Below are 17,692 nucleotides of genomic sequence, written 5' to 3'. Positions count from 1 at the left end.
GATCAGTCTAGTCAGTTTCCCGGAAAAACCATACTCGTCCATAATCTTCCATAGCGGTTCTTCGCGGTCGATGGTATCATAGGCCGCTTTGAAATCGATGAATAGGTTGTGCGTAGGGACTTGATATTTGCGACACTTTTGGAGGATTTGGTCTGTCGTCGATCGCCCGTCCACACAACCGGCTTGATAACTTCCCACAAATCTGCATGCCAGTGGCGATAGACGGCGGAAGATGATCTGGGAAAGCACTTTATAGGCTGCGTTAAGAATGATGATCGCTCGATAGTTCTCACATTCTAACTTGTCACCCTATTTGTATATTGGGTATATTATTCCCTCCTTCCACTCCTCCGGTAGCTGTTCTGTATCCCAGATCCTGGCTATCAATCGGTGCAGACAAGTGGCCAACCTGTCCGGGCAAATTTTAATAAGTTCCGCTCCGATACCATCCAGCTGCTTTGTTGTTCTTGAGCTGAGCTCCTGCTGTCTTGATCTTTCTCCTCTGCGCCGTTTAGGCGTTCATCGTAGTGCTGCTTCCACCTTTCAATCACCTCACGTTCGCCCGTCAAGATACCTCCATCCTTATCCCGGCACATTTCGGCTTGCGGCACAAAGCCTTTGCGGGATGCATTGAGTTTCTTGTAGAACTTACGCGTGTCTTGAGAACGATACAGAGGCTCCATCTCTTCGCCCGTAGAGCATGACGAGCAGAGTAATGGAGTCAAGCCTTGATCTTCGACCGGTGGGATTCGAACCCAAGACCCTCAGCTTAGTCTTGCTGATTAGCTGTGCGTTTATCGACTATCTGAGCCCCAATAATTTCCACATCTTAATAAGACAATCAATTTTATCAGATACGTTTTCGACAAAATTGTAGAGAAAAAATAAGAAGGGTAAATTGTATGATTCCAAATAGAAACCTACAGCACCATTGGGACTATTTTCGCGGTGCATCTTCGTCACAGCAACTACACACTTGTCCGAAACAAGACCCAAAGAACACCGCCTCTGATTTCAAAACAACAAACATTCCATTTATTATGCCATGGCCTACTGCCAATGATTGATTACCGCGTCGAAAAAAAATACTGAAAACGTTCTCGAAACTGCATCCTTGGATGGGTTCACGGAAATAGTTTTCGCTTCATTATGCACCGACCGGATCCCTGGAGGAAACAGCTAACTAGAAGGACACCACTCAACCGGATCCATTTGACGCCTTCGTACAAACTTTGTGGCGCCATAAGTCATTATGAAGATTCTCACTTTTTTTAAGGAAAAAAAACAAACAATTTTTACTTTGAGAATTCGTTAGTATCTCAAATGAATAAGTATTCCAAATGTGATTAGAACATATGTTATACAAATGATACTCATGATGGTTTTGAATAAATCATAGTTCGCTTAAAAAAAAGAACGCCAGCCTTAGCAAAAAAGTAAAAAAATCTTTGCATTCCACAATGATTCCGTTCATTTTTAAAAATCTCATCAACTATCTTATAATAAGGGTTCCTCTCTGCCCTTCACATCGAACGCATCGAAATTTAAACATATGGCTCAAACTCCTTCCGACGCAATCCAACAGCGATGACGGTTGGTTGAAATTCTAATTGTAGCAGAAAACATTCCGACATTGGTCCCTCTACGCCAGAGAAAGGAGAAGTTACATGTCAAAATCTAATTATCTGCTCCGTTGACAAAGATTCAACCCGATGCGCTTAGACAGAAGGAATGCACCATCCGCACTATCGACGGCGAGAAGCTGTGAATGATGATTTAACTAACTGGATTTAATTTTGACTGTTTGGAAATGTATTTATTTGTACAGTGTGATCTATGGGAAAGATTTTAGCTGAAATTGAAGTTATTCGTTTTTGGGGCTGGTTCTCAATATTGATTGATAATCCTACGCATATGCGTAAAAATTCAGGCAATAAATCTGAACTTTCAATTTTTTTTAACCAGTTCCAACGAAATAGGAGATCAGCATATCACAGGAAAATGTTGATTCTTTACTAGAATTTAATTTATACAATAAATCTTATTTGTACTGTTCAATTTGAAACTCACATCAAGAAAAACGAATGATTTTTTTCAAACAGTCTAATTTAATAAAGGTTGCATGAACGTCCTTAAGCGGTGTGGCTATTTTATCAGTAAAGCTGAAATTTTATTTAGGTGGATCAAAAGTTAATGTGTAAGTGCCAAGTTTGTCAATCCTAATCTCGCTTACTCACAGACTGGCTTCTCACAAATTCTAAATATTTAGCTTTTGATAAAAAAAAAATACTCAACCACGATCCTGAAAGACATCTGCCAAGTTCTCAACAGGATTCCAACAGAAAGTCCATTAAGATTTTTCCAAAAATCTGAGCGTTTTTTTTTCATGATGCCAGGTCCGTCCCACTCGGGCTCAGATTTGGTACCATTTCTAGTACTGCATTTGGTCCCTCGGTAGTGCAAAATGTACCCGAGTTTGACAGATCGCAGTACACTTTGAACGGCATTCTAGATTACCTTATGAGCCACAAAATGTTGGGCAACTGCAAGGGACATGGGGGTCTTTAATTTGTCTTTGATGATGCGGAATCCACAATATTTATTATGTCGACAATGTTGTGTTTTTATCATCTTGATATTAGTATTCACTGATGTATATTGATCAAAATTTCATTCAAAAGAAAAAAATAAGATGATTATTTTATATTACCCTTCGATTTTTTAAAGAATACATCCAACTGATTTTTTTTCAATTAGAATCAATCGCAAATTCCATTGGATTTCCTTTTCTGCACGAATAGCGTAAATTTTCCAATAGGAATCACACTACCATAGTAGGCACACGCTTCAAAAAATCATACCGAAGACGCAAACCAAATGGAAAGTGCCGAGAACCAAGGGTGGAGGGCGGCTGTCAACTGGGAGTAAAATTGAAAAGCCGCCAACCTAAGTCCAGAACCAGTTTTAAGGCTTAACGCGGAAAAGTAAAAATCATTCTTCGCAAAATTACAGGTAATCAATGCGCTTGAAAGAATTTGTTTGCAAGCAGTTATTTGCTACGTGCTAATGCAGTGCGCTGTTGGCAATTTAATCAGAAAATTCTGCTAAATTACCAAAAGAGATGTTTGCGAGAAAATTGATTACGCCGTCACCATTGTTTGGTCGTTATTTTGTATGGTTGTTTACATTTTAGAACCAGCGACACGTCGGGGTAGCAATAAAGAGCCGCCAGTTCCACCCTTGCCGAGAACTGATGCATTGGAAACTGTAACGTATTGCGCAAGGGAACCGTTTGTGCGGAGCACAATGCTGTTCGAAAAACTCGCCTGCTTCGCAATGTTGACGAAAAGCGCGCGCGCTCGCACACATTCATAATAATCACGATAAAATTGAGAACAGCAAAGGTAAACAAACCCGCATTTGAGAACTGTCAAAATCTCGAGTGTCTTGTTTATCAGTTCGTAGTCGAAAGCGTTCACTGTTGGTTGATTGCAGAATTACTCACGATTTTTTGTTGATTAATTCTCTATCATTTTAGGATAATCTCGAAATGTCCAGCTTCGTCAAGCGCCGCGGAGCGGTCACCATCAAAGGGACACGCGCTTCACTGCACAGCGGACAAGCCATTCTGTCGTCTGGCAATCCATCTTTGGATCACGTTTTCGGCGGTGGCTTCCCCATTGGGTCGATCATAGCAATCGGTAAGTAGCATAGCTTTAATGACTTAATATTGCCAATTGTGTTGAAAACCCGAATTTTCGATACGCAAAAATTGATTTCTTTTTAAATCAATGAACAGAGTTGGGAAAAGTTATGAGATTCACACTGCAGTAGCCAAATCAAGCAAATCACAGTTATCGCCTATCGCTGCTGCAGGAAAAATGCTTAGATGGTAGTAAAACACCGGTTGCTGAACTGCCCATAAGCGCCTACCAGTCCCACTAGCAAAACAGCGCACCTAAGAAAAACGCGATAGAAGTCGTGAACACTTTTATGCATTATTTACTCCAATGAAATTGAAAATGTTGGGTGTTTTTGCACCCAAATTTGGACTCAAATGGTGCAATGCTCTATTCATTACAGTATTACATACATTGTTGTAATTGTAATTGTAATTGTAATTTTATTGATCACGGTATCCTATCAGTGTACACTTTTTATCAGGACAAGGAAAATCAAATATATTTGAAGAAAATCTACTTTTGAAACAACAAACATTTACGAATCACTAAATCATTTAGAAACTACGAAAAAGATTAAATGAAAAGTCAAGAGCTATTCTAGCCTAATTATTGCTTTCTTGAAGGCATTCAATCTTCGTTCTTGTTTGATTTCTATGGGTAGTCCATTCCAGCATATTGCGCCATTCACCAGTACACTTTTGCCACCCGATGTTGAGTGCCTGGGAACAATAAGATTGGCTGTGCGTTCTTGACGTCCGTGTTGTATGTGCTGCATGAGATAACCGGGCAAAGACTTCTCAAATGCTTGCTTCATGAAACAACATACACGAAGTTGATAATTGGTTGGTAGGTCATGTCCTAGGATGGAATTTCGGACGGTAGCTGTTGAATCACGACGTCGAAGGTTGTGCGTGAAACGAAGACATGATTTGAAGCAACGATGCAACTGTTGACGAAGAGCCGCTGAAAGCCCGGGGTAGTATACCACATCGACATAGGTGAAGAAGGGTATCATCACGGCTTGCACAAGCTTGAGTCGTATCGGAAGAGATAACATCGTTCCAAATCTTCTGACGACTCGTAGAGTGTTGTAGACCTTCATCGTAACATCGTTGACCTGATGCACCCAGGATAATTTATTGTCCATGTGAAGTCCGAGATTTGTGACATGATTGCACAGCGGGATCACCGTGTCCCCGAAGATGATATCTTGTTGTGGTGTTACGGAGCCGTTTTTACTGAAAATTATCGTTTGTGTTTTCTTCGGATTCGGCGACAGGCCGTTCTGTGCCGCCCATTCAGCTATTGCAGCTAGATCTTCATTGATATTTCGCACAAGACGGTCAACTTCATCGGCTGGTCCGGAAAGGTAAATTTGGAGGTCGTCCGCATACAGTTGCCACTCACATCTCAGCACTCCAGGCAAACTGTTAATGTACAGGCTGAACAGCAGTGCACTAAGGCATGAACCCTGTGGTGTACCTTCTGAAACATTTCTTTCTGCTGATAACGTATATCCAAGCCGGACTGCCTGCGAACGTCCTTCAAGAAAGGAGGAGATCAGTCCGCAAGCTTCACGAGAGAATCGGAATTCATTCAGCAGTTTTTCTTCCAATAGCCGGTGATTCACACTGTTGAATGCAAGCGAAAAGTCCACCAACACCATCACTGTGCAGCGGTTGCCATCGAAGCTGGTATAGATGTCATGTACTACTTTCGTGAGAGCTGTTGTAGTGCTAAAGCCCTTTCTATACCCAGACTGGTTGCAGGCAAGTAATGGTGGGTTAGCTTCGTTGAGGTGCTCATAAATTTGAGCTAGAAGGATTTTCTCGAGTACTTTTGAAATCGCCGGTAGTACACTAATCGGACGAAAGTCTTTCGGCGCCGTCGGATTTGAGGATTTGGGGATAGGGGTGATAATTGCTTTTTTCCATGCTGCTGGGAATGAACTCGTGTCGATAATAAAATTGAACAGATGAGATAGAGGGGGAAGGATGAAAGGACACAGGAGTTTGACAAAAGAAATTGGGATGCAGTCCGTTCCTGTGGCGTTTGTCTGACTCTCGAAGATTTTACGGCAAATTTCGTTGACATCGGTACGTCGAAAATTAAAAGCGGCTGCTCCGTGGTCAATTTCTGTTCGATGTTGGGGTTCAGCAGGAAACGGATGAAGATTGACTGTTTGCTGTCTGTGACCTTCCGTAAAAAACTGATTGAGTTCTTCAGCATCAATTCCTTCGGATGGTGAATTCTTTTTGGGATTGTTGTGAACGCCTTCCCTTCTGAGGTTGTTCCAGAGTTTTTTAGCAGGCAGGTTTGGGCTAAAATGCTGTTCGGAGTAGCGTTTTTTCGCTGCGAAAATTAGCGAACTGGCCTTATTCCGTTTGCTGGTATAATCCCGCCATCGGACATCGTCGCGAGCTCTATTTGGGTTCCGTCTATACAGAGCGAAAGCAAGATCCCTTAACTTAACGGCTTGTTCGATTTCTGGTGTGATCCATGGTGTGCGTCGGTCACGAACAACAATGTTCCTTTCCGGGGCAAAGCGATCCAGCAGTTCTTTAAGTTCATCACAGATCCAATTTGTCTTCGTTTCTACATCCAATGCATTGTAGAATGGTTGAACGTCTTTTTCTTGAAATGCAGCTTGCAACTGCAATTGATCGATACCACGCATATTCCTTGCTCTAATAATTTGAGCAGCAGCCTTACGCACCTTGATGTCCGCCAAAAGATATACAACTTCATGATCAGAAATTGCGTTAGCGGATGATGTTTTCGATTTAAGCACGATATCCGGTGAATTCGTGATAAGGAGGTCAATTGTACTGGAGCTGTGTTCTGTTATGCGTGTTGGTCCAGTAGGCAGCACGGTCATATTGAATGTCGAGTTGATCTGACGAAGCGCAGACAGGTTCGCAGATGTAACAGGAGCGGTAATATTCACGTTGAAATCACCTATTACGTACACCAGATCAAAGTCATGTTCCAGCAGATCGAGTTGAAGCTTTTCGTAGCACCTACTGAAGTTTGGGTTCGAACAAGAAGGATTATAAACCACTGCGACGCAGATGTTAAGGTCATTCAGACTAGTGCGCACCGCTAGGTATTCGAACCGTGAGGCTAATGGAACGCTTGGATCATGTGTAGATTTCAAGAAAGGGACTGCTTTTATACCCTTTTGCACATACATCCCTAATCCACCGCATGTTTTAGCTCCTCGATTGCGGCCACGCCCAGCAGGTAATGTATGTTTTTATAATTTTCTCAAATAATTAGTTAATATGCGGGAAAATGTACGCGTGACTGCGTTTATTTGCTCTTCAATGTACGAGAATAAACGCATAACGGTATCAGTGCCTACTATGATGCATCGATCTTTACATGTGAACTATTGGACTTCACTGGCTTCGACGATAAGAACGGTTGTTTCGGCAATGCTGGTGGCGATGGCAGCTTTCAGTTTCCACCGAAGACGTACCCTGAGCATTGGGTAAGCTATTTGAAATAGTTGGAGAGCACCGAACATACGACGGGAATTGAAAACGAGATACAACGCCAAGAAGTGCCGTTTATCCCACCAAGTAAAGCTTGTCGATTTTGGGTGTAAAATGAACATCGGGCTTAAAATCTTGAAGGAAGACCGTATTCGTCAACGTTCCGGCCGTACATGGAAAACATTAAAGCGCAAGAGAAAATGGCAAAAAAGTCAGAACTGAAAAAAGCAGTTTTCTCCTTTTAAAACAACAAATTGATGCAAATAAAAATACACAGCCATTTTATTTGGCAAATAAAAGAGCTGTGTGTTTTAATTTTCTTCGATTTGTCTTTATAAAAAGAGAAAACTGCTCTTTTCAGTTTTGACTTTTGCACCACTTTTACTTGGGCCTTAAATAAGTTGTGATTCGAAAAGGAAGCTTTGTGCTGAACTACGCTGAACCGTTGGACTCGGATACAGTATTGCATGGTGTCATGCTGTTCTCGAAATAAAAACAGCTTACAATAATAACATTGCCCAACTTCGATCTGATTACTGGTCGAAAATTTAAGCAACAACCCCGAGGAATTAAGCCAGAACGGGAAACAATTCTTCTGAAAGTTATTCTACCAGCAGAAGTGATTTCGGCGCATCTTAGCGGAAAAGGCGATTCTGGATTGTACTGATGACGATGAAAAAGTCTGATACAATCTAGAAATTCTTGTACTGTTGTAAAATAAAATCGATGTAAATCAATAAAACTTCCCTTAATTTTCTTTGTTTGTGCACTGCGAAATTATTTCAGTAGCAATTCTTTTTCTACCTGTATTAAATATATATCCTGAGCTGCGAGACTGGCTTCGAAAGTGGGAACTTTTGAACGACAAATATTAAAACATTTCGTGTGAAATGTTTCCAATACAAAGTAGAGTGACCGGATTTTGAAGCTGTACGAAATTTGAATAAAAATGGAATAGGAGTCATAGTTTAAAGTGTACATGCAACCCTAATGGAAGCAAACCGGTACTTTCAGAGCTTCACAGCTTCCTTTGTGATTGAGCTGCACTCCAATCTGGAAAGATTAAAACTTCATTGGAAACAAAAAGCCAACAGATCTGAGCTGTCTCATGCAGAGTTGGAAAAAGACAAGATATTAACACTACAGTAGGCAAGCGCAGCAAATCAAAATCAGCAAAGCCAGTCTATCGCTACTGTAGACAAAATGTCTTCAAAGTAGCAAAATACTCGTTGATTAGAGCAACGTCAAATGTTCTACCGTTTTGTCTCAAATTCCGAACAGACTCATATTCCGAACACTCGGTTTTTGTATGGCGATTTGGTTGAAATGTTTCGCTGAAATATGTCATCAAATTACAAGGAAATAGCAGTCAATTGCAATTCAGTTTTAACGTCTTCCAATCTTCTTTATACTTCGGGAGTAGTGATGATTCTCTAGTTCGAGACCAGTAGAACCAGCTCAGATAAATTTATTTGTGAAATTATTCATTTGAATGCGATTTATTCGTGCTGTTCGGAATTTGAATCAAGGTGTTCGGAATATGAGACAGAATAAACAGAGTGTTCGGCATTTGAATCAAAATGTTGTTCCATACTTTTACGTAAAAACAATACTAAACGAGTTCAAATTCACATTTTTCGACACCTCCAACAGCTAACAGTTAGACTTTGCGTAGAAATTTAAATTTTTACAGATGTCTGCTAATTTATGCCCATCAGAGGCGTTTGAAATCACTGTTGGCCTTAAGTGTTCGGAATATGAATCAAAATGGTATTTCCCTCATTTACAGTCTTCAATGACACTACTGATTCAGAGTATTCATGCATCCAACACAGGCTATTGCGCGAGATTCAAGCCTACTAGTATTATTATTCCCACCATTGGTCTCATGGATTGTTTTATTATGAGATTCACGACTTTGAACTATGTATTGTGGTCAAGAGAGCCATGTAAGTGAGGCCTAAATAAACTGTTTCATTTAACCTAAATGGGTCAAGAAATTTTCTACAGAGAGCCTCATTTGAAATGACATTTTTTCCGGAAATGCATACTGCGATCTTCTTAACTATTTCTTGGAGGAAATTTTCCAAGTATCGAAATAAGCGACTATTTTTCTTGTCGGCAGCAAACCAGCCGTAAGTTTCAATTCTGGCAGGAGGAACAGGACAATCTCCAAGTCCAAAGGAATAGTTAAACCAAACTGTAAGCCAGATATGCAAGCAAAGAAGAGAAATAGGCCATCTTTTGTGTCGATGGTTAAGGATTTTGTGTTCGAGATTGAAAGAAAATATAAATGCAGTATTGAAGAATTTTGAACATTCTTGTATTCACAAGAGAACTAACGTCAACTTTCCCTAACTCGATATTGAAGGGACCATCGAGTTAGGGAGGTATCGACTTACAGACCACAAAAACAGTGCAACTGCGATCCAAGAGACCATCAAGTTAGTCGTTAAAACCAACTTTGACTATGGTTCTCTAACTCGATATCGAGATACGGAATATCAAGTAAGGGAGAGTTAACTGTATGATGCCGGAAATTCTGTCCGTCATTTCCGCAACATACATTCATCACGACATCATTCAAGAACAGGTTTCACAGGAGGAACTCCAGCTAAGGAGAAAAAATCTTCAGAGAATCTCACTGTTTGCTTTGACCGGCAATAGCTCAAAGGATTGTCCTACCCACGAACAAAAAAAAACAGCGGAAAGCTTGAAAATTAAATTAAACTATGTATTTATCATCTGTTCAATATACATACAAGCTCGTGTGGAGAACGATTGAGAATATCGATAGGAAACTAACTGTAAGAATTGTTACAAGAAACTCTTTAAACGTTAGGAAAAAAAAACAAATGAAGTAATCCTCTACGGCATTTTTGAATGAATCAATGGATGGTTTCTCAAAGAACGACCAACCCCGTAAATGTTTTGGGACAAATTGCCATGAGCGTTCCTGGAAGTAGTTTCTCGAACTTTCACAGTAATTTCTTGAAGAATCTTTGGATGCCCAGTCCCATCGTGTTATACACAGCACAGCATTTCTTAAATTACGATCACTCTTGATATGATCTGTCAAAGTATTGCTGAATTTTTTGTTGACGATTTTCAAGGCAATTTCTTAAGAACTCCCACGGTTAGTTTCTAAAGAATGAATTGATCAAATTCCCACTGATGTTTGTGGCATATTTTACAAATATTAGGAGCATTCTGTGACGATTTTCAGAAAAAGATTTTTTCTGCAGAATTATTTAAGAAATTCCAGTCAAACATTTGATGGAGTTTTTGCTTGATGAAACAATTTTTAAGAATCCTCAGTTTCTTTTGAAAACTTTTGCTATTAGATTCATTTTGATGTTAAGAAAAAAAAAACGGAGACGGCACGTGATTGAAAAAGAATATAAATGTAAAGGATATTCATATATTTCATTAATAATGATAATACAAGTTGATGTAATAAGTGATCCTAACGACAAGGCTGATAGTAGGTTGATTTTTAGAGCCTTGGTCCCTCTTTTAATGCAAATCTCTAAAAAGTCTCTTTTTTTAATGGGAGGCATCGTTTTTCCTGATTCTGCTTGCATTGATTCCCGATACAAAATTGCACAGGCTCCAGAGAATCCTTCAGAGACTATAATGGGTCCAACAGGCTCTTCAAGAAATTCGTCTAGGAGGCAAACCTTCAGGATAGGGTTCCCCCTTTTGACGAGTACCGGTACTAATACTGAAACACTCAGTACCGGTAATACCGGTAAAATACCGGTACTGGAAGATTTTTTTTTTTTCAAATTCGTCAGAATACACAATTTTGAGGATGATATTATCAAGCTTATTCTTAATTTTTATGAGCTAGGGTAATTCGCTAATTGTTGAACGGTACCCAAATGTTGAACGATCTGTGAAAACCATATTAAAACAGGAAATTGAACCATTTTCAAACAGTTTCAATAAATTATACATATTATTTTGTAAGTTAGCTGTACTATTGGACACAATAAATTTAATTAGCACATTATTTTATTAAACGAAATATTGATTGAAATTTTTTATCGGTAGGTGAAACGAAAATTGCTATTCTCTTAGAAAAAACTTAAGCTGGGGCTGCTATGAAATAAGCTGTGTAGTAAAACATACTACGTTTATTGGGTTAGGCACCTATTTACGATATCAGTAAAAGTCTACTTTAGTTATTTTCTAAATATCCGTACAATTTACCTATTAATTACATAAAAACATTTTCAATTGCACTTTTGTTTCACGTACATTTTCCATTTGTTGAACACTAGCATAACATGACCGTCTTGGTTTCATCAACAGTATTGCCAGATTTTTAATTTTCGTAGAAAACACTTATATTCAAATGGAATGTAGCATTACACAATATAGTATTGTTTATTGCTTTAAATATCTGTTGAATAATTATTACAAAAAATCCTATAATGGTGTCTGTTTCAATGATGAAAAACGCAATTCAGTAAAGTGTAATTAATTGCATCCCTGGCTATATCCTGAAACTTTTTCGAATTTCACTATCTTCACTATGGCATCAATGCCATCACCGTTTGTTTGTTTACATCATGATTGAAATTACGCATCGGCTGCCGAATTATCCGGAGTATAACCTCAATCTCGATTGATGCTGTAATGTCGAAGGTAATGTACATTAGGAGAAGCCGCTAAAGTCTATGGAGTGCCGAAGGGGACGATTCATTCCGTCTCAGCCCAGAGTCGTCAGGGAAAGTGCTTCGCGGACCTTACCCTGTCCTCACAACCGACGTGGAGCGCGAACTTGCAAGTTGAATGAATCCGGGAGTAAAGCGATCAACATTTGGCGACAATCGTTCAACATTAGGATAAGATGTATTATGTATGCGTTCAACAATTGGGTATAGAACTATCTTTCCAAATATATATTTTTTATTTCAAAATGGACATTACAGTGCCAAAAAATGTAACAGCAATAATGTTAAACAATCGCCTACAGTATTGAATGCTTTTTTTAGCAACCTTCCTATCAGAATTTCCATTAAAATCAAATAGCATAAAAACGTCTATCTTAACCGTTCAACATTTGGCGATTTACCCTATAGGGGTACCGGGGGCAGAATGGACACCCCCTGTATCTTTGCACAGGCGAATACTTTTGCACTTTCAATGCAAACAATATTTCAGTTGCCTATCGGAAGAGTAAACTATCCACTAAAATTTCAGAAAAAATGTTCAAAACATTGATTTTAAATCGAAAAATTGAGCATGATTTTATTTGGTTCGAAAATTATAACATTCACACCTCACTAAATAAGGTTTCAGAAGCAAATGACTGCAAGTTGACCGATAATGTAGCTCTTGATTGAATCTTCAATTATTTATGCTATATTCAAAAATATAGTAGATTTTTTTCTGGTACTTTAAGACATTGAAAAACTTATATGGAAATTTCTTATACTGTTGGGGCAATATGGACACCGGGTGGCAAAGTAGAGCTGGCACTTCAAAAAGGAAGAAATATAACTTCTAACACAAAATTATCCGAAATTATTTAGCATTCAATGCAATAATTATGAAGTGGAACCACAAATCGGTTGAAAATCGTCAATTCTTGATTAAAACTAACCTGGAGGCAATCTTGAAAGCATCTCTACGAAAAATGTCGTAAATTGTTTTTAATCCTGTCACTATGGTTTCCTGAATATGTACTTCATTTTCGGAGGTTTTGAGAACGATCGCAGGACAATTTTCCTATAAACATTGAGGTGTCCATACTGCCCCATGGGGGTGTCCACTTTGCCCCGCTAGCTTGATGGCGACTACCAAATATAAGCTTTTTTTAAACTTTTTTTTGAAAACAAAATATTTTTTTTCCTGATTATGTAACCATGTTTAACAAATGCTCAAGAACTTTAAAAAGCAGACTGCACATAAAAAACAGTATAATATTCATGTTTTTACAGTCAAAATAGGCAAATTCCTTAGGGTGTCCATACTGCCCCGTGTCCCCCTATGCATGAAAATAAGTTCTAAAATAATGGTACGTACGGTTTTTTTTATCTTATGAACTCATGAAAGAAAAAAATATACCTTCAACCCTTCTCAATTTCAAATGTATTCTGTAATATTCTATGTGAAAATTGTTCTTAATGAAGAATCTATGGTCAATTTTAATGTTTTCAATCCTACTTCGAATCCATAAGGTGGGAATTACAAATGCAAAACATATTCAAAGTTTAATGCTCAACTGTCACACGTGTGCGTATTTGTGTAACACATGTAACACAACATTTGTGACACAGAGAAACCTTTTTCTGAGTCCATCCGGCTATTGCTCTAGTTCAGTGATTCCCAAACTTTTTTGACTTTCGCCCCCTTGCGGCCAACATATTTAAGAATCGCCCCCCTAAATGAATATATGTATAAATAGTTTGTCAAACTATCAGGTTTACTAGTGTAGTAATTTGGCCATGAATTGCAAATCAGTCCGATGCAATTTCGTCAAAATTGAGTTGATGTTATTTTTCAAAGTATTATTAATTGTTTTCTCAGCTGCACTAACAATACCACAATATTTCTTCAGTAAGATTAGGAAATCCACTAAATCAAATTGTCCCGTAACGAAACGTATTCGCATATCCATCACATTACAGATTTCTGCAACATGTTAAAATAAGGAATAAGGTAATTCAACGAGCTTTTATTGTTGATTCTATAGAAGAAAGTCATGAAAGAATAGTGTTTTTATTTGCACCATTCTCGATCGTCGATTTACTGAGCTTAGTAACTTAAAAACTTCAAAAATCTTATGGGTCAAATATATAATGACTTTTTCTTCTCCCTTTCATAATTTTCGTCTTCTTGAAAGAGTTGGATGGTATTTGACTTTATAGAAAATGAAAATTTGTGTCAGCCATATTTGAAACTTTCCGTATTTAGCAATTAGTGATTTTATCCCTAGTACCCGATTTTTGACCGTCAGATTTCACAACAGTTTCAAAATAGGTGGTATCATGAAACCAAAATTCCAAAATAAATTCCGATTTTGTTTTTGTGAAAGAAACAGATTCCACCAATAAAAACATTAGCTGCCTAATCTTAAGTACCGCTACAAAAAGTAACTGAATATATGTTCTGATTTTGAAATAAGTTTCAAGAAAATCCAACAGCTCCAACAAATGTCTCAGAAATACTTCCATTGTAAATATCTGTGATTGAAAACTATTCAAATCTACGTTAAATTTTGATGAAATCTTAGTATCTGATTCATGTTTGAAAAATATAATCATGTTGCTTTTGACATTCATAAAGATTGTTCTTTTAGGATTCGAACATAAGTATGCTTAAACGTACAACCAAATAGAGGTAACATAGTTGAATCTCCTATAATTTCTATGATTCTTTCATTTCATTACTTGTATTTTCGCCCCCTTTCTATGCGTTTTCGCCCCCCAAATTCAGTTTTCCAAATTTTCGCCCCCCTGAACCCGAAAATCGCCCCCAGGCGGGCGAATTCGCCCACTTTGGGAATCACTGCTCTAGTTGATGCCCATGCATCGTTAAGCGTCATCAAAGATTTCACTTCGAAATTGTACGACTCGTAATACGCGAATTATGCCGAACCATTTACCTATCCATTTTTGTACCATAATTGGAACTAGAGATGGGCAAAAAGATCCGGATAACTCAAAAGAACGAGTGATCCGTGGCTCTTTTTTTGGTGAGAGTCGGTTCAGAAACGGATCGGACAAAAAATGACCCGGGAAAAGAACGAACCGATTTCTTCTATTCTTCTTCGTTCGTTTCTCGGCTTTATTACAACACTCGACACGTGCCTTGTTTTGCGCGCCACGGCACTCATGCAAACATAGTTAGCTGCAGCTCCGCAGTCTCAGCATACTCAGCCAAACAACTATGGGCCCATTCACAAATTTCATAACTCTAAAGGGGGTGGGTGGGTATCTTGAGTATGTTACAGCTCATACAAAATTTGAAAAATATTCATACTAAATGCGTTACGAGGGGGTGGGTGGGTGTCAAATATGGTCATTTTTGGCGTTATGAAATTTGCGAATAAACCCTAATTACTCCCGCTCACTTAGATACAGACAGATGAAACATACACTGAGGCAAAAAACTTAATAATTTCTTAAGGAATAATTATGATTTGGCGCCACAACGATTATTATTGAAATTTTTAAGTTTTACTTATGATTTTGGTGAAGAATTTCAGTAATAAATTTCATAAGTCAAGCAATGAAATTCGGAAATAAACGGAATGATAATAATGTAATTCGAATTATCAATTGATAACATTATTCGCCTTTTATTTCAGGCGTGCTCAAAAATTGACATGTTTTGATAACATGTGATCTATTTTCGATTAACTTGTAGCCAACATCGAAAGCGGAGTAGTTCTTCTAGCGATTGCTATGATAATTATTTCAAGTAATTGTTGTTAAAGAATTCAAAGCTCTCACTTATGAAACTTATGATCCCATTTTCGAAATGTTTAAGCGTGCAATGAAACCATAATTTGGCTGGTTCATAAGTCTTGATTTATGGAAAACCTAAGTATTTTTGTCTCAGTGTAGAGAGAAAAAGAGCCAATTCGAATGACAAAGCACATTTTGCCCCTTCCTTTTGGATCGGGTAAGCGAAATCGGCTGAGTATATTATCATGAGTTTCTGCGGAAGAATGTACAAAGAGTAAGAGAGCGAAAGATATGAAAGGTACGACACATGTCGCGTAACAGGGAATGAACTGCTCTTTTTTTCGTACGCTCAGTAGGACGCTTGCAGCAAACAAAAGTGAGCCCAACGAAAAATACATTACGAAACGTTTCCCAGCAAAATCAAAGGGGTCCGTTGGGTACACTAAACAAAGGCTGAAAGTGCCCTTTTTAGTTCGCCCTTTCTTTACGAGCCGCTGAGCCACCGAACCGTTCCAAAGATCGGGTTCATTAAAATGTGTGATTCGGATCGGATCCGTTCACTAAAATGAGGCATTTTGTCCATCTCTAATTGGAACACCTTTAAATTCTTCAATTAACTGAAACCAATCTTCATATTGGTACCTGCTTGATATTCATCGCCAGCTACTTCATCTGTATTCGATACAACTTTGACATTCTTCAAGGCATTTTTGCCCATTTATTCTCATTCAACAGAAGAGGACAAATATGCGAACTACTCCCGAGTGCTGACCAAATATTTCCTAGCCGAGGGGCTCATCAACAGTCATTCCACATTTGTTGCTTCTTTGGAGGAAGATTCAGTGCAATTGGTAAGAAGGTCCATAGCAGAATTTATATCTCTTTGTTATATAAAATTGTACCATTCTAGATGAAAAAGCTCCCTACCCCTGTGAAGGAAACCGAACCGGAGCGAACCCCCCAAAATCAAGCCCCGGAAGAGATGCGTATCGCTTTCCGGTACAACAAACTCGGCGTAGTTGATTTGGAGCAAAAGTCCAGCACCCAGTTGGGTCACTTTTTCGATCTGTCCAAGCAAATCGACGAATCGGAACTTACCAAGCACGACATCACCTACTGGGACGGTACAAAATGCCCTGAAGCACCTTCCAAAACCTTCACCAACTCCAGCTTTCAATCGCTGCTGGACGCAATCCATCTGAAAGCCAAACAGCCTCAGTTTGATCAATCGAACACCGAGATCAAGGACAAGAACCTTTTGCGAATCTGCCTCAACTCCATCGGTTCCCCCCTTTGGTACGATAAGAACTTCCCCTCGGACCTCGTCAAGTTCCTCACTATCCTGAAATCCTTTGTCCGCAACACCCTCTCCTGTTGTCTGATAACGCTCCCAACGCACCTCTTCCACCACCTGGAAGGGGACAACCACCGTCTGTACGATCGCCTAATCGACCAGGTCGACTACTGCATCGCACTGGAGTCGTTTGCCGGCTCGGACAAGGAAGCCAATCCGGTGTTCAAGGAGTACCACGGTCTGCTGGACATTGTTAAGATCTCCGCCCTTAATACGTTGGCGGCGTTTGTGCCGGAAACTCGCGATTTGGCTTTCAAGCTGCGCCGCAGGAAGTTTGTGATCGAGAAGTTGCACCTGCCACCGGAACTGGGCGACGACAAGGACGAAAGCGGTCAGAAGAAGCCGGCGACGATGGGGATGGGATGTGCGGGGGGAGGTGGGGGAAGTAAGTTGGATTTTTGAATGAGTGAAGGAGAGTTGGGTGAAATTCGTTAAGAAATAAATGATTTTTACGATAAGATAATAGGTAAATGGTCGACTTGAAAGAAAAATCCATCTAATAGAAATGTATTCCATCAAATCAAATCAATATAAATATATACAACCTAAAGATGATATAAAAGACTAGAATTTCATACCAAAGCCTCAAAAATGTTAGCAAGACTAAAAAGGTTATATAAACCAATAAACTTTAAGAAGATTGTACCATTTTTCATAAAGGCTAGAGAAGTCTGAACAAGTCCAAAAATGTCAATAAAAGATAATCTTAAAAGATGAACAGAGGCTTCCCGATCG

General features: G+C 39.0%; 1 protein-coding gene across 2 annotated transcripts; it reads left to right on the top strand.

Moving 5' to 3' along the window:
- The first annotated feature begins 3,429 nt into the window (after window positions 1–3,429).
- On the top strand, window positions 3,430–17,415 carry LOC5564582 (elongator complex protein 4). Of its 2 annotated transcripts, none has more exons than XM_001648891.2 (4): window positions 3,430–3,480; window positions 3,539–3,701; window positions 16,339–16,454; window positions 16,514–17,415. In XM_001648891.2, exons 2-4 carry the CDS (start codon window positions 3,551–3,553, stop codon window positions 17,357–17,359), a joined length of 1,113 nt encoding a protein of 370 aa, XP_001648941.1. In that variant the 5' UTR covers window positions 3,430–3,480; window positions 3,539–3,550; the 3' UTR covers window positions 17,360–17,415. The 2 variants fall into 2 exon arrangements, with proteins under 2 accessions (XP_001648941.1, XP_021705472.1); XM_021849780.1 differs by having other exon boundaries at window positions 3,465–3,484.
- Window positions 17,416–17,692: the final 277 nt, after the last annotated feature.

The sequence above is a fragment of the Aedes aegypti genome, chromosome 3 (assembly GCF_002204515.2).
Source record: "Aedes aegypti strain LVP_AGWG chromosome 3, AaegL5.0 Primary Assembly, whole genome shotgun sequence".
NCBI classification, from domain to species: Eukaryota; Metazoa; Arthropoda; class Insecta; order Diptera; family Culicidae; genus Aedes; species Aedes aegypti.
This window is presented reverse-complemented; position numbering and strand designations above follow the sequence as displayed.